Raw genomic sequence first — 26321 nt, 5'->3', positions numbered from 1 at the left:
GCTTCTACTCTGGCCTCCATACACGAGGCCAAGACTAACTTTTTTTCTTTGTTTGTTTTTGCCTTTGCATGTGTTTTCATAATGTAATTCATATCTTGTAACACCTCCAATTAAAACTCAGTTAAATAAATAAAACATTGAATTAAACATCAGTGGTTTCCTATATATTTGAGAGTAAAATCCATACAGAAAACCCATGGTAGGTCTGGTTCCTGGGTTCTTCTCCATTACATGTCCTACCATTTTCCCCACAGTCACTTCCTCTGCCACCTGCCCTTTTTTCCTGTAATTCACCCATAGCCAGCTTGTTCTTTTGCCTCTGAGCTCCATCCTGAGTCTTCACTTGGCCTGTGCCAGTCTCAGCTCAACCTTCACCTCCTAGAAATACCTTCATTGACCAGCTTCTCTCCTCCCCAGGCTTTTTCTCCCCTTAGCTTCTTTTGTGTTTTTCTTTTATCATTGTCTGAATTTGTTATTTCTTTGTTATTTGTCTCCTTATTCCAGAATGTTGGGTCCATGAGAGCAGAAACCCTCTCTGTCTTGTTCTTCACTATATCCCTAGCCCCTACCACACAACTGCTTGATACATATTTGCTCACTGAATGGCTGACTAAAAGGAGCTGGGATGGATGCATAAGACTTAGCCATTCTAGGGGTGCCTCAGTGGTACAATCAGTTAAGCGTCTGACTCTCCATCTCAGCTTAGGTCATGATCTTATTGTTCATGAGTTCAAGCCCTGCATCAGGCTCTGCACTGATAGCTTAAAATTCTGTCTCTCCTTCTCTCTGCCCCTCCCCTACTTGTGTGTGTACTTTCTTTCTCTCAAAGGAAATAAATAACCTTAAAATTTTTTAATAAAAAAAATACTTAGCCATTTTAAGTGAAAAGTAAGAGAATAGCATCAACAAGGATACAAAAGCATGCATTGGCATGAGGTGTGTAGGGAAACTAAGCAGCTAGAAAGCAGAGATGGATGTGATTGGTAATACAGACAGGAATTAGCTCACATAGGCCATTGTAGGCCATGACCTTGGACTGTATGGTTTAGAGAAAGGGAAACTATCAGATTTTAATGTAGATCAGTGTTTCTCAAACATTTTTCACCAAGACCCATAAGAAATACTTCATATTTTCTGTAAACTGAGACCCACCCTCAGAATCTAGAGGCCACCACAATCTTTGGCTTATAGCACCCCCCTGAATCTGCCACTGCAGATTCTCATATCACTCCTTGTCAAATCATAGCTCCCTGACTGACATTTTTGCCTCTCTCGTCCACTGTCAAGGACTCACTTGATTAGATTGGGCTCATTTAGTAACAGGGTACTCTCCCCATCTCAGATCATTAGCAGTAATTGTGTCTTCCAAGTCCCTCTGTCATGTAATGTAATATATACACATGTTCTAGGGGTAGGGCATGGACATCTTTGGCCATTCATTATTCTGCCTACCACAGGAATGTTTATAGGGAGTTTTTTAATAGCTCAGATTACTTTCCCCTTTATCCCTTTTTCTTTCTTTTAATAAACACTTATTGAGTATTCTTTCCTAGTGCTAGGTGCTGGCATGTAGCAGTGAGCCAAGGTTCCTGCTCTTATGGGTGGCTTAAATTCTCACAAAAATAGGTGACCAACAAGTAGTCAAGTAAATAAACACAGTACTTACAGACTGTACCATGAAGGCAATAAATAAGGTGATGAGTAGAAAGCTAGGCAAGACCACTTTGGCTAGGTGATCAGGGAGGGGCTCTCTGAGGAAGTGACACATGATCTAAGATCTGAAGGATATAAGTCAGCCAGCCACTAAGAAACAGAGGAAGAGGAATCTAGCAGAGGAAATGGAAAGTGCAGAATCTTTGGGCAGCAAAAGACATGTCTTATTAAGGGCACAGTCTGAAAGCCAGTATGAATGGAGCAGAGTGAGCAAGGCAGGAAAGCACGGCAAATAACGGTAGCAAGACAGGAGAATTGAGGCCATATATTACCTGAGAGATCATATGCGGTAAGGATTTTGGATTTTATTCTAACAATGATGGACATGTTGAAAGGTTTTAAATAGTGGTAGTATGAAACAGGTAATGTCATCTGATTTATATTTCTAAGAGGTAGTCACTATGTGAAAATGACCTAGAAAGGGGTAAGGATGGATTAGAAAGACACATTAAGGAGCTACTGTAGTCATCTAGGGGAAAGATATCTTTTGGACTAGAGTGAAGACAGTAGGAATGGAGGGAAGTGGATTGATCTCTGATATATTTTGGAGGTAAAACTGATGATACTTAGTGATGATTTTGTTATAGGGGATGAGAACGAGGGTGGAATCAAGGATGACTTCTAGGTTTTTGAGCAACTTAGGGGCAAGAATGTTATTTACTGAACTCAAAAAGGCTAGAAAAGGAGGAGGACACTTGTTGGGATGAGCACTGGGTGTTATATAGAAACCAACTTGACAATAAACTATAAAAGAAAAAAAACACTAGAGAAAGAACCAATTTGGAGAAGGAAGATCAACTGAACGTGAATACTGAGTACTCCATTAGAGATTGAAGAGTTGTTGCAAAAAGACAGACTCAGCACAGAGAGATATCTGAGTTGAAGATATGCATCTGAGAGTCATTAGCATACAAATGATTTCTAGAGCCAGGTGACCAGATGAGATCTTCTAGAGAAGGAATAGAAATAGAGAGAAAATAATGTGTTGAGTGAGCTAAGGTCCTCCAAGAGTTGAAAGCCAGGAAGAAAAGGAAGAGCAGCCAGCAAAGACTATTGAAAACATGAGTGATGACTAGGCTAGAGGAAGAAGAGTCAAAAGAGCAAGTAGGAAAAAAAAAAAAAAAGGGCAAGTAGGCACATTCCTATAAACCCACTAGAGCAGGGATCTCTGGATGGCTCAATTGGTTGAGCGTACCAACTCTTGATTTAGGGTTAGATCAGGATCCCAGAGTTGTGGGGTCAAGCCCTGCATAGGACTCCTGCTTAGGATTCTTTGTCTCTCTCTCTTTCTTCCTCTCCCCCACTCCCCTGCCACTCTGCTCTTCTCTCCTGCTCACATATGCTTGCCTCTCTCTCAAAACTAAAAAAACAAAACAAACACTAGAGCAGTACTTTTATATCTCTAGCACTTAACATTGTGTCTGGCACATGTGCCTGGCCTATTAAATGAATAAGTGAATTTTTCTGAGAATATCTAGTATGTTCTGGCACATATCCAGGCATGGGAGTAAGAGGTGAACATTTGCATTGGTTGGTTCCCAGTAGCCTACATCACAGAAGTTTCCAGCCTACATTATGGATTTTTGGCCCACCTTTAAATAGAATTTAGAGAATTTCCTAAAGATTAGCAGAGCCATTCCTTAGCTTTAAATTTGGAAACAATCAGAAATTACCAGCTTACATTTTCTGAACCATTCAAGATAGAAATATTTAGTAAAATAAATGAATAATAAATAAAGAAGCAAACAAACAAGTAAAAATGAACTTCTATAGAATACTCCAACATCTCCCTTCCTTACAACCAGAGAGATTAATCTTTTACTAAGTTCTAGGAGAGGGTTATGAGCCACTTTTTAATCTTCTGTTACTTCTGGAAGCACTTGAATATATCAGAAATTCTCATTAGTCTTGGGATTTAACACCATTATGTTTGACTATGATGGTGCAACCCTGTTTGGAAGAAAACAATTTTTGTGTGCAACTGAGGGTCAGAAGGTTAAGAAACTTGCTCACAGTCTCAAAATTATTCAGCCCAGTTCTAAAGGACTTCAGAGGCCATGCCTCTTCTTCCACCCTTTACCGACTCCAAGAAGGGTAAGTGGATGGGGATTAGAGGTGGTTAAGATTTTCAGTTTATGAGTTTTAAAGGTATACTTTATTTTTTAGAAAATCCAAATCTTAATGATATAGAAAAATTAAAGGGGAATTTTAAGCCTTTCTGAATGATGTTGGTTCTGGTTTTCTGAATATATTTAACATGAATGAATTTGTCTTCTTTTACAAGGAAAATTACAGAGGTGTATTCCAGAGTTGACTGTTCATGGCACATACAAATGGAGGGTGCTCACTGGCACTTATTTTTATCATTGTGTTGTTGTTGGTTAAAGCAAATATAGGTAAGATGTTTCTATAACTGAATTAGTAGAAGGATTTGCGGTTCAAGTTCTCAGTTACAGATGAAATATGTATTCATGGTGATTGTTCTCATAGTTGGTCTTTTGTAGTCAATCTTCTGTCATTTTAAGTGGGTATGGCTGGTTCCATATCTAACATATATGCATTTCATTTAATTTATACTAATTAATATGGGTCCAGTCATATCATTTCTCCTTAAGTGGCTAGGTAACCACAAAGCTGACATTATGAATGAGTGTTTTACTAAAATGATAGTGCATTTTAACAGAGGGTGTTTATGAGTGAATTCAACTATGCTAAAAAGAAAATAATAACAGCTGACATTTTCCCTGCCTTTTCTTTATTGGGAGCTTACTTTTTTACTTTCTAGCTCATTAAGATCAACAAAAATTAAAGATGCTGAGAACAAATATATGAGTAGGATGGGGTGAAGGAAGAGAAAGAGAGAGGAAGGACTTTTTCAGTTCTAAAAAAAGAATTTTTTATTTGAAGTGAATTTTTTGTATTTCCTTTATTTGATTTAAGTAACTTTTTTCTACCAATTCCTGTTTAATCAAAGCAATTTTACAATTACAAAAAAAATAATAAAAAGACTTTCAGTAGAAGCTTTCTACCACATCTTAAAATTAAGGGCAAAGCTATAATTCTGAGGTTCTTTCGCTGGCAATACCACCAAAAACCACTCATTTCTGAATAGTTGTCATATTTATTTACACAAAAGCTTCCGGAAAGTAAGAATGACTTCTCTTTTAATGAGTTTAATATAGTATCTGGAAATAAACAAACTTAAAAAAAAATATGTTCATGTAATATCATATTAGCTGCATTGTGTTATGGTTCATCTAGCCCAAGGTCTGCATCTTGAAGGAATACCAAAATATGGCATAGTAAGACCTAGTTTTCATCCTTGATGCCAACCACAAACAGATCCAATGAATATTTTCTTTTGTTATAAAATAATGTTCTAGATTATACAAACTTTATACCACTAATATAGTAAGAAAAAGTGTTATTCCTAAATCTACCCCTTAGAGTTTGTAATAGCCCCTTACACCATTATTTTTCTTTTAGCTGTGAGTATTGAAGTAAGCCTTATAAACCATAAATGGGAATGGAAGCAAGTGTGATTTATTCTGGGAAGTACTTTTCAGTAGTTTGAAAAATAATCTGCGTATAAGAGAAGTTAATCCTGAATGTTCTCCCAACCCTTATTTTCTCAGCACTTTTAGTTCTGGTTATAGTATTACTGTTTTGAGAACAATGCTATTTTAATTCAAATACAGTTAGACTTTAATGTGGTTATCTTTTGTTCTCATTGTGCATCACCAATTCAGCCAGAGCAATTGTAGGTTATTTATATTTCCATAATTTGATGGGATTAATTTTACCCTGCTCTTGAGGATTACACAGACCCACCATTTTGAGATGGATTTCTTATGTGCTGACTTGTGTCTTATTGCAGATGTATGCAAGAGAGGAGATGTGACTGTGAAGCCTTCCCGTGTAATTTCACTTGGATCAGCTGTCAATATTTCATGCTCTTTGAAGCCTGAACAAGGCTGCTCACAATATCCCAGTGTTAACAGGCTAATCCTCTACAAGTTTGACAGACAAATCCATTTTCTGCATGGTCACTTCCTCAGTTCTCAAGTCACTGGTCTTCCTCTGGGTACAACCCTGTTTCTCTGCAAATTGGCATGTAGTAAAAACAAGGAGTTTCGAATTTGTGGGGCAGAGATCTCGGTTGGTGGTGAGCATTCCATTCTGAATTCTGAAAACTAGTCATCTTTCGATATTTGTCATGTGTTATACAGAAATCCAAATATAGGACAGTGTTTTTTCTTTTCCTGCCACATGGATATATTTTATCTTGATAGCAATATGAGCATCTCAATATGAAAAAGCCAGAAATCCATAGAATTGGGGTCTCATTTCATAGTGTTATCTCTCTCTTTTCCTCCCTCTCCCTTTCTCTTTCCCTCCCCACTAGTATTTTACCCATTAAGACCATTTACCTGTTGTCCTTGGACTTCAGTGGTAGGAAAGAGAATCTCTGCAGCTGACTCTTCATGCCCTTTTGATTTATGAGAATTTATTCAAAGCTACAATTTCCTAAAAACATGAAAGAGTTACCTTTTTTGACTTATGAAGTCCAGGTTGACCACCCAAGGCTGAGCAGTTCTTCTTTCCCTAACTTAATGGTCCTTACATCCACACCTACTCCTGACCACTGGCTATACTTAGCAGAGGTTAAAAGAGAACTATCATCACACTGTCTTTACCTGGGTTTTCTAGAAAGCTCCCTGAGGCAGAACTGACATGCTCATGCTTCATTGAGACAGGGGAATTCTGTAGTCTCAAGGAACTAGGAATAGGGGGGCAAGCCATGAAGGGACCAAAGCAAACACAACGAGGTCAAGTTACTGAGCTGACCACAGCATCAAAAGAAGATACAGCTGGTTGCTTGGTCACTTAGGGACATTCCCATAAAAAAAAAAGTATGACAGAGAAAGAGAAGAATTTAACTATCTGTTATGGTCAAAGTTCAGCCACAGGGTATCAACTCCCCTACATGCTGGCTTGCACTGCTGGTCCCTCCAGGCAGCTGCTGGGAGTAAGAACTAAGACATCAGTGTTGGCATCTATCGCATTACCCACAGTGCCTAGGGTGAGCTGGCAGTACACCTGCCTAATGCTTGTAGCTTGCAGCCTACAATCTCTAGGCCCAGCCAGGCAATCCAGTGAGCATCAAGTCATCTCGTCTTGTTCTGTGCCTCACTGAGTCCAGATGAGCTCTGGAGAGGCCAGTGAAAGGCATGGGGGAGTATGAGGAATTGGTATAGTGGGCTGACCAAGATGCAAGGACAGGGCCCCTGACATGAAGACAGTGATACAGAGCTCAATGAGACTCTTTCCTAAAGATGGAAACCACTGTTCTTTGACTTGCAAGGATATGGTTGGTGCCAAGCAATCTTGGCCTGAGAGTCACCAGAAGTACTGATCAGAATAACAAGCAAACAGCTGAACAACTTACCGGAGGCTAAGAAGACATAAACCAGGCCCAGTCCTCCTCTTCCAGTTCAGGGCCTCCTGCTCATACCACTTATGGGTCATGTACTCTTGGCTCTGACTGCCTATGGTGTCCTAAAAGAAACATAGGCTTTAAAGCCCAAACCTGTCACTAGCAGTAGACAGTTTTAATTCTCTGAACCCCAGTTTCTCTGTCTGTGTTATGAGGATACTAATACCTACTTTAGAAAATGGTTGTAGTGAATAGATGACACTTGGTATGCAAAGTGCCGAATCTAGTTCTGGGCACTTGGAAAGCACCTAGTGATTAGCACTAGTGTTGAAGTTTCACCTGGCTTGACTCTTTGCTTCCTGTGCACAGTGGGTTGGGTAGGCGACCCCATTTTCCTTAAAAGAAAGCACAAGGAAGTGATAAACAAAATCAAAACTTTCCTAAAAAAACATCATTGGCCTTTACCTTCATTATCCTCAGAACACATAATATTTCACCCGGGGTAACTTGCCATCTTAGTAGACCAACATTACATATGTGTATTAGATATTCCCAGGTGTAGACGTCAGTTCAGAGTGCTGCTGGTGTTTTCCTCATATTTACTAGGCTAACAGTATCCTTAAAGGCAGTGTCCTTGCGCATGTCTCTAGCCATCCCATTCCATTTCCTACCTTTTCTCAGATATATTAGAGTGCCACAACCCCTTTTCATTTAAAAAATTTTCCATCCAGAATATGCAGATGCATTTGTGACAGTTGCAACATGAGAAAACCTAGGGAGATGGTCAGGAGGATCGGTCACGGTGCAGCAAAGTTGAGTGCTGCTGCCGGAATGTTGCTTGCACAGCGTGCTCCACTGGTGACCACGCCACCAAATGGCTGCTCTTTAAGCACTTCACTTTGAAGTGAAGGACTGACTGGAAGCAGCTCCTTTTTCTGAGTACGGCTGGCTAGTCATTCCAAGAAAAGACGCCGTGAATTTTGGTTTCACCTAGTATAGTAAGCTTAATCCTATCTAGTGAGGGAGTAAAGAGCCCCTTTTCTTTTTGTGATAAGTGGTGCCCATAGTGCCATTGTATATCCTGAGAATGCTGTCATAAAGCTGGCTGTTTTTTCAGAACTGGGAATGGGTAATTTAGCCTTTCTTCCCAGCCCCTTCCCGGGCTTGGGCTACTCTGCTGCCAAGACCTCATTCAAATTGTGTAGTAACTAAGCAGTCAGTGCTCTAGCTTAACCTCATAGGATTGATTCACAAACTATTTAGAAAATCAAGGCAATAAATAAAGGACAATGGATTCTTGCTTGGGTGGTTTTTTTAAAATGTTTATTTGTTTATGAGAGAGAGAGAGAAGGAGGGAGGGAGGGAGGGGTAGAGATAGAGGGGATTAGAGAATCCAAAATGGCCTCTGGGCTCACAGCAGAGAGCTCGACCCAGGCCAACCCAGGACTCGAACCCACAAACTGAAAGATCATGACCTGAGCTGAAGTCAGATGCTCAACCAACTGAGCCACCCAGATGCCCCTTGGGTGTTTTCAACATATGCTTGGCTGTTGATATTTCTGAAAGCTATTTTTCCAAGACAATTTCCCATAGTAAGTAGGGCTTCTAAAAATAATGATAACCATAGTACTCATAACAATTTATTATATTGTAAGCTATTTTAATTTTTAGAGGCTTTGATATCTGTTCTGTTTTTGGTGTCAGTTATTGTATTGAAGAGAATGAGGTCTGGTTTCCCCTGGGACAGAGAGTCTCTCCCAAAACCAGGTCCTGGGGTGTGGGGACCTCAAACTGGGAAAATTAACTTGATTTGTGAGTAAAAGCTGTGCTCTTTAAAATGAGAGTCTCTGCAAACTTTTAGGAGTAAAGGTACAAGTGAGAACTAACTTTTTCATTACTTAAAAGTACCACGTGCTTCATATGTCATTTGGTCATTGAAAGACCCTAAGAAGGGATAGGGTAATAATGGTGGTTTAAACACATGTATATACATTTATCCCCCTTCAAATTAAGCCAAGATGCAATTAAGAAAGTTTTCCAGAGGCACAAACCCTAAAGGACAAAAAGGATGGGACGGAAGAGATACCAACAAACTTGTGGAAGCTGGAGAGCAGTAGACCAGTGATAATTGGCTTAGCAGCTGGCAATGTGAAATGTCAAGAGGCAACATGATTGAATGCAGACAGTTCCACCCCAGAAAGGCTCAGAAATTGGTAATACCATGTCTTTCTGGGAGTAAGGGTAAAATAGGACTAAAAATGAGAGATTTGGTTGAAAATCTGTTTGAAAAACAGATTCTCAGATCTCTTTCCAAATTCCATGTAGCTAGACATTCATTGCTCTACTACTCTGGCATAAGACTCAAGGCTTGGCATCAGAGGGTTACTAAACTAGTTCCAGCCAGTTCAGTTGAGATTGGTAATACCATGCTGAAAAACAGAGGAATTAAAGGAATAGCTACATATAGCTCCCTTCAACCCTGTACCCTCCCCCACTCAAGTTAGAATACCCTTTTCTGAGAAATCTGACAAGGCCAAGAAGAAATATCTAAGATTATTGACAATACTGGGGCACATGGGTGACTCAGTTTGTTGCCATCTGACTTCAGCTCAGGTCATGATCTCCCTATTCATGGATTTGGGCCCTGTGTTGAGCTCTATGCTGACAGCTGGAAGCCTGGAGTCTCCCTCTCTCTCTGCCCCTATCCCCACTCATGCTCTGCTTCTCTCAAAAATAAGTATTTTTTAAAAAAAAATTTAACGGCGCCTGCTTGGATCAGTCAGTTGAGCGTCCAGCTTCGGTTCAGGTCATGATCTCACTGTTTGTGGGTTCAAGCCGTGCATCAGGCTCTGTGCTGACAGCTAGCTCAGAGCCTGGAGCCTGTCTTCGGATTCTGTGTCTTACTCTCTCTCTCTGACACTCACCTGCTCATGCTGTCTCTCTCTCTCAAAAATAAAACATTAAAAAATTTAAAAAATCTTTTAAATAAAATAATTAACAATACAGGTCTCCAAGAAAACCTGGCTAGATCACCCTGAACTGAAACCCAAAGTCAGCAAATGCCCCTCAGCTGACACACATGCAGAGAGCTCCAATCTGTAATTTAGTGCTTTACTTCTACACATAAATAAAAATATAAGGATCTGGGGGAAATGTCTGCTATGAAAGATAGAAACCAGAACAAACATATGGAACAAAGCATATAATCAAAGTGGAAGAAATAGAGTGTTTTCAGGGAGAAGAAATATTAAAAAACAAAAACTATCCTTGATACCCTCAGAGAATTGAGAGAAAGTATTGCATACAGAACAAAAATAGGATATTGTGGGAAAGAAAATACTCAGAGAATAGAAAACTTGGCCCCCAGAGATAAGCAAATGAAAAACTTAATAAGAACATAGATATATATACTGAGAAGGTTTTTCCTTGATGGTTGAGCAGAAAGACCAAGAGCTTAAAAATATAGAGGATAAGATACAAAATTAAAGGAAAATCTAGCCTATGAAAACTAGAGCTTTTTAGAAAGAAATAGATAAGAGAGAATCAACAGAAAAATAATTCAAGACTATTTCCCAAACTGAAGGACAAAAGTTCCCAGAATATATAAACTCTGAGAATCCAAAAGAAAGTAGACCCTCATTAAGCACATATTTGTCAAAAATCAGAATAGTGAGAGCAAAGAAAAGATTTTACAGTCCTCTGAAGATTAAAAACAGTGGTTCAAGAATCAGAATGGCTTCAGGCTTCTCAACAGCATCCTAAAATATGGAAGACAATAGAGCATTGCCTCCAGAATCCTGGATGAAAATTCTTCTCAATTTAGAATGCAATACTCAGCCCAAGTATCAGTCAAGTGTGAGGGTGGAATAAAGACATTTTTAGTTGTGGTCAGAATAGTTCCTCCCTGTTCCCTTTTCCAGCAAATTACTGGAGGATGTACCCCATCAACACAAATACTTAAATCAAGGGAGAAGAAAGAATTAGATTTAAGAAATAGAAGCTCAAACAACAGAAAAAGAAGGAATTTCCATGATACTAAAGACTTGCAATATCAGAATAACAGCTGCTACTGTACCAGGCACAAGGCAAATCTGTCTTACTGGAAAGTTCACAAGGACCCGAGAAAGAGGTCTTCAGGCAAATGAGACAACATTTGAATATATTAAACAGTGATTCAGATCCTTGGCTTGAGAGTTTGGAATTAATAATAAGAAAACTAAACAAATGGAAAAACAAGACAATTTATTACTGGCTCCAAGATAAATAAAAAGTAGTACATAAAATGAGAAGTTAATGTAGTGTCCTAAGTGGATCAGTCATAAGTAGTTATGTATACAGATATGTATGGTATATTTATACATTTAACCATGTTCACAATATTTCCTTCCCTGCACCCTTTCCCAGGGAACTGTTACAGTGTGTACAGAGTGTGTGTGTGTGTGTGTGTGTGTGTGTGTGTGTTTCATACATCATATATATTTCAATGTAATATATACATATTTCATATGTATATGAAAGTCTGCTCTTTCAGGAAAAGAAAATTTATTATTCCATCAAACAAAACTATATGAGCTTCATGTTATTAAACCCATTTTATAGGTGAACAAATCGAACCTCTGAGAAGTTAATTTGTCCACCATCACATAGTGGGCAATTATCATGCCCAGGTCTGTAATGTTTGCTAAGGACAAAAAAAAAAAAGTCCATTTATTCCATCAATTACAACTTTTTTTGGTGCAGAAAATATCTAGGGCTTTAGTGATAGACTTGTTTTTATCTCACCCAAAGGAAACATCTATTACATGTGGGTCTCAGTATTAGAGTACAATGAGATGAATGTTAATCAGAGTGTTTTCTCTTCCCTCCATTAAATCTGAGAAACTGCTAGCTTTGGGTTTTGCCTCTGACTATAAAATGGCTTAATTTACAAACACACACCTTATGGTAGAAGGGATCTTGCCTTGTACACCATTTTATGTCCATAGCTAGCACTGTGCCCAACCCATGGAAGGTGCTCAGTGTCCATGTACATAAAGAACTAGCTTATAAATGCTTATAAAGTGTTCCAAGTGATGCTGCAGAAATTAGATTTAGTTGGTACAGCTCAGAAGGACATGACTAGGGCTAGTTAGTAGAAGTATCTTGGCAGCAAATATCAGGTCTAGGAAGAGAAAGGGCTCCTAATTTTTAAAGGTTTCTAATATTTGGGGGCCCCTGGGTGGCTCAGTCAGTTGAGCATCCAACTTTGGCTCAGTTCATGATCTTGTGGTTCATGACTTTGAGCCCTGCGTCTGGCTCTCTGCCATCAGGTCAGAGTCTGCTTGGATCCTCTGTCCACCCCCCTCTCTCTCTGTACCTTCGCTGCTCATGCTCTCTCTCTCTCTCTCTCTCTCTCTCTCTCTCTCTCTCTCTCTCAAAAATAAACATTAAAAAAAATAAAGTTAAAAAGATAAAGTTTAAAGGTTTCTAATATTTTAATGGACTTTACTCCAAACCAGTAAACTCATCATCACCAGTGGTAATGAAGCTAGCACTGGATGTTTAGCTGTCAGGGGAAGTGTTGGAATACGGTGATAAAAGGTTTGGACTCAAGTCAGCTATGCCTGGGCTGGAGCTCTGATTCTGCCATGTCACCATTTTGTAATTTGGGGCAAGATATTCAACCTCTAAGTTTTAGTTTCCTCTTCAATACATTGAGGATGATAACAATAAATACTTGATGTAGTTGCTATGATATCTAATTGAGAAAAACCACCCACAATGCATAGGGCTCAGCATGTAGTGTTTGATCCATATTCACTATTGTTATTAGAAGACATTCATGCCGTGGAAGCAAATTTGAACTTGATGGAATCTAGACATAGGGGAAGTATCATTATCTTGTTGTCAAATAACAATGTGAGGTATCAACTGTGTGCTGTTTAAAATGTGAGGCTTTGCATTTTCTTTTTAAAGTTGTTCCAGAACAGCCTCAAAACTTATCTTGTATACAAAAGGGACAACATGGGACTGTAACCTGCGTCTGGGACAGAGGACGAGATACCCACCTATATACTGCATATACTTTACAGTGAGTGAGAGACTGTATTTTTGCCACTGTTTTGTAGGTATTATCTTGGACTACACTTAGAAAGTCAGTTAGATGTGCACTCAGAAATAACCGTTTTATATTTACCAGAGAGAATCAATAGACATGGCTAGATAATTACTTTAACAAATATTCTAGTGTTCATCAATTAAAACTAGTTCATTCATCCAAATGTCAGAAGTGATGTCTTGGGTCAGCGATCTAACTCAGAGTTCTCTTCAGAGCATCCAAGGCTTATGTTATACATGTTCCTTCCTGATCTAATAGGGTTAAACTGTCTGCATTATATCCCTTCATTTGTGGTTGCAGACTCTTGGGGTTATAATATATAAATAGACTCCTACTTGTGGTAGCTTCCCATTAGCTTTGGAGGAGTTTCTTTTTAAAGCACCTTGCGTGACCTGGAAGTCCACACAAAGAAGAGTCTGGGAGATTCTGTTCCCTGGAGTTGATTCTATAATCCTGTCCAATGATCCAACTGCTTTGCACTATGCCTAAGTAAGCAGGAAATGGGGGAAAGTGGAGCCCAGGGTTCCAGTCTGTACTAGAAGCTGGTACTTCTTTCTGTGCAGTGAATGCCTAGGGCCATGGATCTTTGGATAACAGTTGGATCTGCCCTGAGGAGTTAGAATATCAGCCAGGGTTTTGGGCTACATATCTATATGGACATTTGAAAATCTCAATCTGGAGTGCTTGGGTAGCTCAGTTAAGAGGCTTGGTTAAGCCTCTGACTCTTGATCTCAGCTCAGGTCTTGATTTTAGGGCTGTGAGTTCAAGCCCTGAATTGGGCTCTATGCTGTGTGGAGTCTACTTAAAAAAAAAGTCTCAATCCTACTAAACAAGGGGAGAAAATACGGTCCTATTTATTACCACAGAACACAAATATTCCCATAATGTATCCAATTGACCTTAACAAAATGTCTAGAATTTTGAATATTTGAATATTATATCCCTTTTGTACTAAAAGGAATAGGTACTCATAAAGTATCTTGCTAACCACAATTGTCTTTTATTTATAGGTTAAGTGGACCAAAAAATTTCACTTGGCAGAAGCAATGTAATGATCATTATTGTAATCATTTGGACCTTGGAATTAACCTAACCCCTGAATTGCCTGAATCCAGTTATACAGCCAAGGTTACTGCTGTCAATAGTCTTGGAAATGCTTCTTCAATTCCATCCACATTTACATTTTTGGACATAGGTACATTTTATTTCACATTCTGTAGGTGTCATTCATTGGTACATGAATGTTATTTTTAAAGTCACTCAAATGTTCTATATATGATTGTTTCAAAAGGGACAATGGCATAAAAATGCTACTTTGATGTAAGGAAAAGGGTGCATGATCCTATAGCTTTATGGAGATGGCCATACAAAATGGAATATTCAACATTATTTTCTCCACTGGAGAAAAAGGAGCTTAGTTCCATAGAGGCACTAGTTGCCAGTGATGACATTTGACTGAGGAGAGGGTCCTGCAGGTTATTCATGAAACTCAGTGTAGGCATTTCTTGTCAGAGATATATTTTTACCCCCATGGTTACTCCACTATTCTGAGATAGGCCACCTATGGGTTTGCAAGGCCAGAGCAGAGGTGCAAACTATCAATAAAGTGTACCAAGGTGTCTGGGTGGCTCAGTCAGTTAAGCGTCCGACTGGGATTTGGCTCAGGTCATGATTTCATGGTTCATGCGTGTGAGCCCTGCATGGGGCTCTGTGCTGTCAGTGCGGAGCCTACTTGTATTCTCTCTCTCCCTCTCTCTGCACCTCCCATGCCCACTCTATCTCTCAAAACAAATAAACACTTTTTAAAAAAGTGTATCAAGGCACAAATGTATCTTGCTCTGAGAATACCTACTTTCATTCTTCTTATCACCTTGATAGCTGGAGTGAGCCAGTTTCAGCCCATTTCTGAGCAAATATAATTGGCCCAGCTGAATCAGAGGTCACTGTCAAGTATCCCTCAGGTAGGACTGGGCTTCTGGTCTGCGTTAACTTTCAGCCTTAATTATGTATCTGTCTTCTCTCTTCCCACAGCACCTCTTTGCACAGCACATATTGCTATGGATCTCGACACAGGCATTTATTATACCTTACCTATCATGCTTGTCCGTTGACTGTTTCTCTGTAAGGCACCTTCTTTTCCTCTTATTCTTTTCTTCCATTCTCTGTTCCTGTGTCCCTTCTGTATGATCTTTCTCTACCACCATTTCTTCTTCTGAAAGGTAATCACCACTAGCCACCTCTGCCTTGTCAGCCATTGGAACTCTTGGGTTTGGTATACTGGGTTTCTTTATACATTGAATTATATGTAGTCAATACTGTCACTAATGTTGGAGGTAGTTTATTTGGTAAAAAATGAGGGTAGATTAAGGATAATTGTTTTCATTATTTAGTAGGGATCAAATGTTTTTTTTCTGTCTCTGAAATAGCCGGGGATTTTCTTCTTATATAGCTCACCAGCGTTGGTAGTCATGCATCTTAGAAATGAGCTGTGTTCGCTCTTTAGTGACCATAACTATGGAATGTGAAAGAAATAATCATTGTGATAGTTTCTTATCTGAAATTCCAAATTGGTTTCTGTTGTCCCTCTAATTAATATCCTCCTCTCTAGTAAATCAGACCTATAGATCTGCTCTTTAAGATGAGACTCACAACTAGTACAAAACTTAATCCTTACTGGATCCCATATAAATGGGTTGTCTAGATCTCTTTAAAATATCAATTTTTGCTGTGTTTATTTATAATTGTCCCACCATAAATGTGCATTGTAACATAAACCACATGAGTCCTTTGCCAAGTAAGAAAGTTAACACCCACACATTAATAGCCACACTATATTTATGCATTTACAATGTTTTCATCGTGTCTTTCATGAAGGAGAATTTCAGAGTTCCCAAAATCTACTGAGCATTGATTCTAGATCAAAGCACCACACCTTTCTTTTACCCAATTTTCTACCATGTGTACTAGACCTAGAGTAGGAAGGTATTAGCTGGAAATGGAATGGAGATCAGGACATGGTTTTCAAGAGGTGACCTTCCGATTCCAAATTTTAAGGAGGTAATCTCATGTTAAGTATTCTGCCCACAAACAAAATAAAACTAACACAACATGTACACACACACACACACACACACACACACACACGCACATGCGCACACACTCAGGGACACAAGGAAACTTTTGGAAGTGATGGATATGTTTATTACCTTGAATGTGACAGTGATATCATGGGTGTATGCATATGTTAAGTGCATCAAGTTGTATACATTAAGCATGTTTTTGTTGTATAACAGCTATATCTCAAACTGTTAAATCAAAACAAAGCAGGAACATACAAAAAAAAGAAATGAGCTGTATTCAACTCTTTGTGGCTTATGTCCAAACAAAGGTTATTTCTGATATTGGAGCCTGAATCACACTTTTTTGTTTGTTCTGATTACTAGTGAGGCCTCTTCCTCCATGGGACATCAGAATCAAATGTGAAAATGCTTCTGTGAGCAGATGTATCCTTCAGTGGAGAGACGAGGGGCTGGTATTGCTTAATCGACTCAGATATCGGCCCAAGAGCAGCAGGTCCTGGACTCTGGTAATGATTTTTAGAGTAAAGGGGAAAACCAGGGAGGGGCTCTGTCTTTTAATGCCAGCAAAATAGGAGGTTTCAGAATATTTATCCCTAAAGTACACACTTGAGATAGATCATAAAGTCATATACACCTCTGTTTATTAAGAAATACCTTGAATTTTGATCATTGATTCTGAAATATTTTAAGCCACAGGCTTCTGTAAACTAATCCTAATTTACTACAATTAGTAAATAATTCATTGTACTTCGTTATGCTACCCCTTCTTTACTTTTTAGTAATCTTTTTCACGTATTAGAAAGAGAAATATTAGGACATGTCAATAGAGGCTTATATGGAATTGAATATTCCAAAGATAAAGCCCACACTTTGATATATTAGTCATTAATTTTTTTACAATTAATTTTAGGATTATGATTCCTTTTAGTATATTTATAAAATATAATGGCTTATAATAATAACAAAGGATAAGTTCCACATATAACTGAAACTCAAGAGAAATACAGTAATTACTTTTATAATTAAAATTTTCTTTTTGAAGTCTGTTCTATGTTTGTGATAAAACATCACATTCTAATTATGACCAAATAAAAAATAACCTCTAGAAAATTCTCCAGGTTTTTTCTTAAAGTTGGTGTTTTTCAGCCTTTACTCATTTTTCAGCTTGTTTTCCCGCTTGGGACCCTTATAGATGAGTTCTTAGTCCCCAGAGTTTGTTTTTAATGAGAAGCTATTTGAGATTAACATGTAGATTCAGTAACCCTGTCAAAGGTACTTTTTCTCAATAAATCACAGATCTGAAAAAAGAGAAAGGGTTAACTACTCAAGTTTCTTACCTTTGTGTGTCAAAATTCTTTAATTTTAGTAGACCTCTTTAAAAGTCTTGTCTGTTTCAAGGTCAATGCTACAAATGCCAAAGGAAGACAGGATCTGCTGGATCTGAAACCATTTACAGAGTATGAATTTCAGATTTCCTCTAAACTACATCTGTATAAAGGTAGCTGGAGTGATTGGAGTGAACCATTCAGGACACAAACACCGGAAGAAGGTACGTGTTTTAGAAAGGAGGGTGGGAGGAGACGGAGGAGAGACAGGAGAAGGGTCTCTAAAGTACTGGTACTGAATCAACAAGTTAATTTAACACATTAATTAACAAGTAAATGAGTACATTAATTAACAAGTTAATTTTGACATTAGCATAAGTACTGTAATTATCCAGGGAGATATGTTTATATTGTTAGGAAATTTCTAACATTAAGTGAGTCCTACTCCTGTTTGCCCCATGTTATCATGTTGGTTACGAGCTTATGCTTCAGTAATGATTGATTATAACTCTTCTTTCTATTTAATTTTTTGTTTATTTATTTATTTTGAGAGAGAGAGAGCACATGTGTGCAAGCAGAGGGGAGGGTAGAAAGAGAAGAGAGAGAGAGAGAATACAAAGCAGACTTCACCTTATCAGTAGGAGCCCAATACTGGTCTTAATCCCACTAACCACGGGATCGTGACCTGAGCAAAAGTCAAGAATTGGCCATTTAACTGACTGAGACACACAGGGCGCTCCTTATTTCTATTTCGTGTTTCTATTACTATCTCAGTAACTCTCTCATTCCATAAAATTATAACCAGTAATTTCATTCCTTTATAGTTAAAACTTGATACATTTTACTTTCTAGGTTCTATGAAAATTAGAAGCTTGAAAGAAGGTAGACTCTGGAGACATACATTTTAAAATGAAGTTTAACATCCCCCAGTCCCTCTCCTCCATATATTACAGCACTGCATTGCATCATGCCTTTGATACACACTGCGCAAATGAGGGCCACTAGCCTGTCCATAGCTATGGAAAGAATATCAGATATATTTCTCAGTCTGATAGGCTTTTCTTTTTGGAAATTATAGGGAAGACAACTTACTAAGGTGTAAGGTATAATCAAACTAAGGTGTAATCAAACATTTTATTGGAGCAAAAATAGCTATATGAACTTGATGTCAATATTAACAAATCTTTGGATACACAAGAAATAACCATCTGAATATTAGTCTTTAAAAGCACTCATTTAGTGACATACTGTACAACTTTGCAGTCTGTAAATTTGGCTCAGAAGAAAAATTATTGGCATATAATCCATTGCTTTATTATCTGGATATTTTAAAGTATTAATGTGAGTAAATCTAAAGGTTTATTTGTAAAACTTATGGATTTGTATGACTATAAATTAGTTTCATGATATAAGTTATATTCATTTTCCTGTGAACTGCAAATGTCATTTCATAGCTGATGACACTTACCAATACCCAGTGACTTTCAATTACCCAAATAACCTATTACTAAAATATAATACCTACTATATAAATTGTGGAATAATTGTTATTTTTCCTTTCTTTTCATATTAATTGCATTTCTGTATTTTAAAAGCTATTTTAAAATAAATCCATCTAACAAATTATAATTTATTCCCTCTCATTTTATGATAAAAATCTCTTAAAATTCATGCTGAGCCACTCGCTCTCTGCTTAAATGTTTATCATTTTTATAATCCAGAGCTTTTTAAACATAGTCAAAGTAGTATATATTTTTAAATGCTTCATGTATGAGACTTTATGTGTCCTACAGATAAAATTTTTGGAAATGGGCCATATTTTATGTCCAAGGCCAAGGTAGTAAATAGGCTGAGCAGTTTTTAAGTTCTGTCATATCAGTCTTAACTATAAACTAGGGAAATTCTGGGCTTGTGAATTCTTGTCGTTCTTACTGACATTTAATAATGACCTGTTTGGAGATGTGTGAATAGGTTTTTTCTTCTTTTTTTTTTGTTTTGTTTTCCTGAAAGTATTTATCTGTTGAATTAAAAACAGTTCAAGGTAAGACAGTAACGATAGTAATTTTTTCAAAGCCCCTAAGAGAAACCACTATCATAACAATGAGTGCAGCCACTTGTTATGGTTGCGAACTCATGGACAGTTATGAGCTGAATCAGGGAACTGGCTTGTTCAGAGTAATTACAGGCATCCGTGAGGAGAGACCCCCCGTACTCCGGGATACAGCACACTTACCAAGTACTGTCGGCTTCCTTTCAGTGTTTGCATCTCCCTTTTCTGTGTTTCATCTTTCGGGGGTTGATGTAAGACCTCTTCCCTCTTACTCTAAGTGGCTTGGTTTTTACCCGTTACCGCTATTTCTGTCATCAGTTCCTTTATGAAACACCAATTGATGTAAACCTAAAAGGTGTGAATTTTTTTAACACTTCTTCCTTTTCAGCCTTTGAATGTGTACTTATATGTAACCTGACATTAAAAAAAGTTACTAGTAAGCTTTTTTTTTTCTTTTTAGTTACTCTTTAAAACTGTGAATGATAGAGTTCTTTGGAGCCTTTGCTGCCCATAACTAAGCAATGTTATCTTCTGGTGGATTGGGCACAGTTATTTAGATCATGTCAGCAGAGAATGAGGGCTTTATTTACTCCATATGGCCCTTTACTATGTCATTAAATTCAACTCCTGTCATAGTCCTTCATGAAAAACACTTTTTAAATGACCATTAAGTAAGGAGCAGAAAGAAAGAAACTGCTTTCCTCTGTTTAGGAGGATAGTCCCTCAATCTGTGTCCATCAAAAGCATATCTGATACTGGGAATGAGCAACCATATTTGGCCTGTAGTGGGAAAACGTTCTTGAGTTTAGGCTGCCTGGTCTCCAGACACATCTGGAGGAGGAAGGTGTTGGGGTAGGTGATTCCCTCACCACCTAGAACACCCAGGAGGAGATCCAAAAAAAAGATGAACAAGTTATTCCTTGGAGCTATAGTATCAGTTAGGTGTTTCTGTCTGCTCATTCACCATTTTTTAAAGTCTAATTTACATGTTTTGGTCTTGTTAAACTCTACTATATGCAATTAATAAATAAGGAAGTGCTACATGCTCAAACTTATGCCAGAGCAGTGAAGGACTAGTCCTCCATCCCCCATGACACCGGCCATAAGAGGTGGTGGCATGGGTGGCTGGTGAGAGACCCCCAAAGGGGAGAAAATGCAGGGTCACCAGTTGCAGCCACCCCTTCTCACATTGAGAAGCTAGGCAATTCATTCATTTATTTGTAATTCTGAAATATTGCTAAGATGAGTTCATTTTAATGAATATAAGAGCTCTGACCCATGGTAGGCACTCAATAAATTTAGCTTTGGTCTTCTTCATTTGAAAAATGAAGTGTTAGAGCTAACAGAACTTGTTCAAAGTCTCAGAACTAAGAATTGGAGGAGTCAGGTTTTGAACACTAGTCTGTTCTGTCACATAGCCCGAGCCCTTGGCTCTGCACCCTACTGTTACCTGCTCTGAGAAGGCCAAGATTAAATACTCTGAGAAGGAAGTTACTTTATCATTCTGGTTGGCAAGTACTTAATAACGGTATAGCTTAGGAGTCAGCAAACATTTTCTGTAAAGGTCCAAACAGTAAATATTTTCAGCTTTGCAGACCATCTCTCTGTCACCAGTACTAAAATTTGCTGTTGTAGTACACAAGCAGCCATTGACAATGTATAAATACATAGACAAAGCTATGTTCCAATTAAACCTTACTTATGGATACTGAAATTTGAATTTTATGTAATTTTCATATGTCACTAAAAATTATTCGTTTGTTTTCAACCAGAACATTCAACATTTTAAAAAATGTAAAAACCATTGTTAGTCCACAGGCTAAATAGGGAGCAGATTTGACCCACTGGCCATAGTTTGCTGACTCCTAAATTAGCCTAACCTGAAAATATCATTTATCTGTCTGCCTAAGGCTTGATGAAATGAGAATGAAAGGTTCTTAACCTTCTAAAGAGACTAACATGCAAACGTTTTCATTAGAAGGAAAATGTTATGTTTGAGATCCAGTGACAGTCCCTGCCTTGCTTTCTTTTTTGGTCCCCTCTAAGCCCAACATCTATCCTGGAAGAAATCAATGTCTGAGCTCAGTTATTTGACAAGATGGTGATCAGCCCAATAGGAAGAAATGCTTTCCATGGAGCCTTCCAAACAGAAACAAATGGTTCTCTAGATGGATCTGTGAGGAAAATGTGTCTGTATCAGGAACTATGCCAGGTGCTGGGGCACAGACTGGTCAGATCCTCAGGCGCAAGGGCTTCTAGTTTATTTTGGAACATTAGGGAAAGATTCCTGGAGGTACAACACCAACAAGAAATGCGAGTTCCAACACAATCTTATGGGCTTCCCTCATCTGGAACATATGGCCTCCAAGGCCATTGCAGTAGGAGAAGGGAGCTATTTCCTTTTTGAAGTGCTTGATTCTTTTGAATTCTGTGAAATCTCATGTTCCTGGATTTTATTCTTCTTCATTCAACACTTTTTCTTGGTTTCTTGCTAGTCAGTTTTCTCTTCTCAGTTCCAGTCCATATGGCTTTTCCCCGGGCTCCCTTCTTTTCTCAGATGACATTATCGAGTCCCAGAGTTATAAAACTAGACAGACTGGTTCCAAAATACTTCTGTCTTAATATTTTCTATTTTAATAAGTAATACAACCATCTTACTAGTTACTGAAGACAAAAATCAAGAATTTACCCTTAAATTCTCCTTTTTCAAATAAAAATAATTATTTTTCCTTATTCCCCAGGACCAGCACTTGATTCTCCTAAACATATTCAAAATCTATTCATTTCTTCTGTTGCTACTATGATTATCCTAAGTTAAGCTACTTTCTCCTTATAAAGGATAACAGCAAAATGAACAGTTGTGAACCCACCATTCAACTTACATACTATAAAATTACCAATTTACTGTTGACACTATCCTGATTATATGTTTACTGGGACTTTTCACGTAGCTTTCAGAAATGTATGTATCTGTAAATAGTTATTAGTTTTGCTTATTGCTGTGGTTGTAATGTGTGTAAAATGACAGGAGAAAATCTCAGGTGCGATAGGTCGAGAGTGTGTGTGAAGTGAGGGAATAAAGACAATGACAATTCACAACTCTCCATGAAGTTCTGTGAAGGAGAGCAGAGATGGGGGCAGTAGTTGGAGCAGGATGTGGTATCAGGAAATTCTTTGTCTGGTCTTGTTTTTAGGATCAGTGAAAATATAGTATATTTTCAAGGTAATCGTAAGGTCTCAGCAGAGAGGGAGAAACTAATAATATAGGAGAAGTAAGGGAGAAGTCTTTGATAAAGCAAATGAGGATGGGATCCAAAACTTAGGTTGGGTTGAACTTTGATGGAAGTAAGGATATTATGTTAGGGAATTGATGGTGAACTTAGGAGGTTTTCATGGTGGAAAGATGAGGGTTGCCTGATTACTTTTTTTTCTCAGTGAAGTATGAAGCAAAAGCATCAATTGACAGAAACAGATCATTAGAAGTGGGCAGGTAGAGGGACTGACAGTACCAGCTACTGGGAAGGAACACCTTGTGGATAGTAGTAAAAGAGGTGACCTAAAGAGGTGAAAAGAGAGAGTGAACCAAGTGTTAAACATCATTAATCAAGAAGGAAGTGGAATGGGGGAGTCTGCATAGGGCTTCCCGTAGAGGCATAGCAGGTGATTACATCTGAAAGTAAAACTTGTTTAATCAAGTAGCTGCTTGTAAGATCTGTTTGAATTGAGTTGTTTAAAGCTAGATTTTAGAAAAATGGGTCATCCCCAAAAAGTGAACCTCAAGGAACCAAAGCAGTGAATGACTTATCTTTGTCTTGCCTTGCTTGGACCGTGACTTGGACCAAAAAATTCTCATGTGTTTCATTGAGTCCATTACCTGAAACCTCCCAAGATATGTCTTTTCCATATTTGCTTTGTGTTAAATTCTCCCTTTTCACTCTTCTTGGAAATCTTTATACCCCTGAGGAAACTTTCATTAAGGGATTGCTTTCTACCTGCAATTCAAATTATTAATTAATTAATTTATTTTTGAGAGACAGAGAGAGACAGAATGAGCAGGGGAGGGTCAGAGAGAGAGAGAGAGATACGGAATCTGAAGCAGGCTTCAGACTCTGAGCTAGCTGTCAGCACAGAGCCCGATGCGGGGCTTGAACCCATGAACCGTGAGATCATGACCTGAGCCGAAGCCAGACGTTTAACTGACTGTGCCACCCAGGCACCCCTCCACCTGCAATTCAGTTGCTCTTGTTCACATCCCTCCATTTGCTTTGACTTCAGATATGGATGCTCATCTCAGAAGCATAAAGATTGGCTCAGATTTGTTTACCACACCTACTGTTTCATAGAATCCTAAGATCTTGGGATCTTAGAGTTGAAAGCACCCTCAAGGTCATTTAGGTCAATCTCCTGCTTAATTTAGGATCTTCACTTTTTTCATATTGGTGACTCTGTTCAATTCTACAGTTTTCCCCTTTATAAGATAGGAGGTAGTTTCATCTCAGGAGACCTGACTTACATTTCTCAACATTTGTATTTTTAATCATTTATACCCATTTATTTTGTAATCACTTGAACATTTTGCCTTTGCCTTTCCTTTTCTGGCCTGCTTATAATAGTTTTACCTGCCTTTGTTGGATAACACTGAGGTTAGACCTTCAAGTGATTTTGTGTCAATTGAATGTCAAAGATTCTCTTTAATATCAGCCCTTATGTTGCTTTAAGCAGCAGTGGTTTGACACCCCTGGTCATGAAATTTTACACTTTGAAACTCATACAGATTCAACTAATGATTTCTCTCCCACAGAGGCTAACACTGCAGGTGGGCACCATTAAAATTTTAGTTTCACTTGCAATTTTTCCTTTGAAGAGACTGTGATTCTAAAATTCAATTCTTAACTCTGTAGTAATCTGGTAGTTGTAGATCTCTAATGAGACAATGAATGTTCCCTTTAAATTTGTTACTAATAAGTAATTAACTGGAGACATTTAGCACTAACAAGTCAATTGGCTTTGACATGGAGCACATCCAAGTTTCCACATCCTGATTATGTAGTCCATGTCTGGGTTATCTAATTTGCTCAGATCTTTGCTCAATGTAGTGAACTGTAATGGAACAGTGGGGCCTTTGGAAACAGTGAAGCCTGGTCTCAGCTCCTGGCTTTGCCATTTACCAGCTCCATGTGTTCTGGAGGTCATTTAACCTTTGTCAGCCTTCTTGGCCTCACTCTAAAATGGGTGTAATCACACAGACACCTTGCATTGTGTGAGGATTAAATGAGATAATGTGCAGTATATAAAATGTACAAATATTTCCTGGCACATTGTAGGTAGTTAATAACTGCCAGGTCCCCTTTCCTTCTGTTGGCAGTGCTTTTTTTTTTCCTTTTTGCATGTGGACTAGCAGATAAAAGTGTAGACTTGTTTTCTGGGTCACTCTTCATAATCCTGAAGGATGGAGAGCATTTTCAGAATATCTTAGATAAGCATTTCTTACCTTTTGGTCCTCACTGCAAGGATATAAGCTATCACTGGTGGGAAAAGAGGGGAAGAAAATAAGTGAATGTTTAGAAAAAACAGAAAAGGAAGAGGGTGAGAGAGGCAGGAAAAGGAAATGACAAAGGAAGAGGGTAGAACACAGAAGAGCACCTGTTGGGGGTGGAAGTACTGTTGAGAAATCACAAGCCTTCTCAGAGCCAGGTAACTGTGGAGCGCAGAGAGAAGCGCCCCAGCTAGGTGATAAAACAGACCAGTGTCCAAAACCTGGCCTCTCTGCTTACTAGTTCTGGGACCTGGAACAAGCTCCATCAGCTCTCACACTTCATTTTCTAAATGAAGAAACAACAGCTGTATTTACTGAGTACTTGCCTTAGGTCAGAGCTGTTCTGTTCATTCAGTTCTCACAACAGCCCCATGTGACATACAGAACTACAGTCCTCATTGAACAGATGAGGAAACTGGCTTCAGGATGTGAAGTGTGTATTCAGGATGTGGTTAACATTTGTTTAAGATCACAGAGCTGGGATTTGCCCATAGACGGTCTAGCTCTGGAGTTCACACTCTAACCACTGTACTATGGCTGCATATGTCATGGGGGTGAGGAGGAGATGGGATGTAAGTGTAAGTGGGCCCCACAGGACCTTCCCATAGTATGTGTGGGTGCCTGTGCTCCCTACCTGTCCCTCTTTCTCTCCTCCTCTCCCTGGCTGCTTAACTTCTCTTTTCCTGGTGAGAGTTAATGTTCCAGAAACTTCCATCTGATTAAATGGAACTTTCGCCCCAGAAGGAACCCCAATGTAGCCTCATCTCAAATACATTCTAAATGTCATGATGAAGAAGTTACATTGGTGCAGTTGAAACTTGTTTTCGGGGGCTGCTTCTATGAGTTCCACCCCTGGCTGTAAATCCGATAATGGGAGAAATAAAACTATTTTACCTACTCACGTATGCACACATGCACACACACTCTCACATACACACAAGAGTTGATTATTCAGTTTCTTTTCAAGTCTGTTTTGTTTGACTTTCTCAAATTAAATTAGGTCATATTTGACCATTATCTTAAAGATTGATGGTTTTTCCTTCTATCAGTTCATTCTGTTTTAGCATCAAGTAGCTAATATTG

The 26321-nt window shown here is 38.5% G+C and overlaps 1 protein-coding gene across 7 annotated transcripts in view; it reads left to right on the top strand.

Moving 5' to 3' along the window:
• The window catches only part of IL12RB2 (interleukin 12 receptor subunit beta 2), a 79176-nt gene that overhangs the window by 7496 nt on the left and 45359 nt on the right, over positions 1 to 26321 (top strand). For 6 of the 7 annotated variants that reach the window (XM_029948979.1, XM_029948980.1, XM_029948983.1 and 3 more), the window contains 6 exons: positions 3998 to 4109; positions 5591 to 5878; positions 13106 to 13220; positions 14258 to 14442; positions 16691 to 16833; positions 17726 to 17876. In XM_029948979.1, coding sequence (XP_029804839.1) covers positions 4034 to 4109; positions 5591 to 5878; positions 13106 to 13220; positions 14258 to 14442; positions 16691 to 16833; positions 17726 to 17876 — 958 coding nt within the window. In that variant the 5' untranslated portion in view covers positions 3998 to 4033. Of the gene's footprint in view, positions 1 to 3997; positions 4110 to 5590; positions 5879 to 13105; positions 13221 to 14257; positions 14443 to 16690; positions 16834 to 17725; positions 17877 to 26321 lie in introns of those variants that run through there. The other variant, XM_029948984.1, reaches the window with a different exon arrangement.

This window comes from Suricata suricatta, chromosome 8, assembly GCF_006229205.1.
Source record: "Suricata suricatta isolate VVHF042 chromosome 8, meerkat_22Aug2017_6uvM2_HiC, whole genome shotgun sequence".
Lineage (NCBI taxonomy): Eukaryota > Metazoa > Chordata > Mammalia > Carnivora > Herpestidae > Suricata > Suricata suricatta.
The sequence above is the reverse complement of the archived record's forward strand: the minus strand, read 5'-3'. Positions and strand labels throughout refer to the sequence as shown.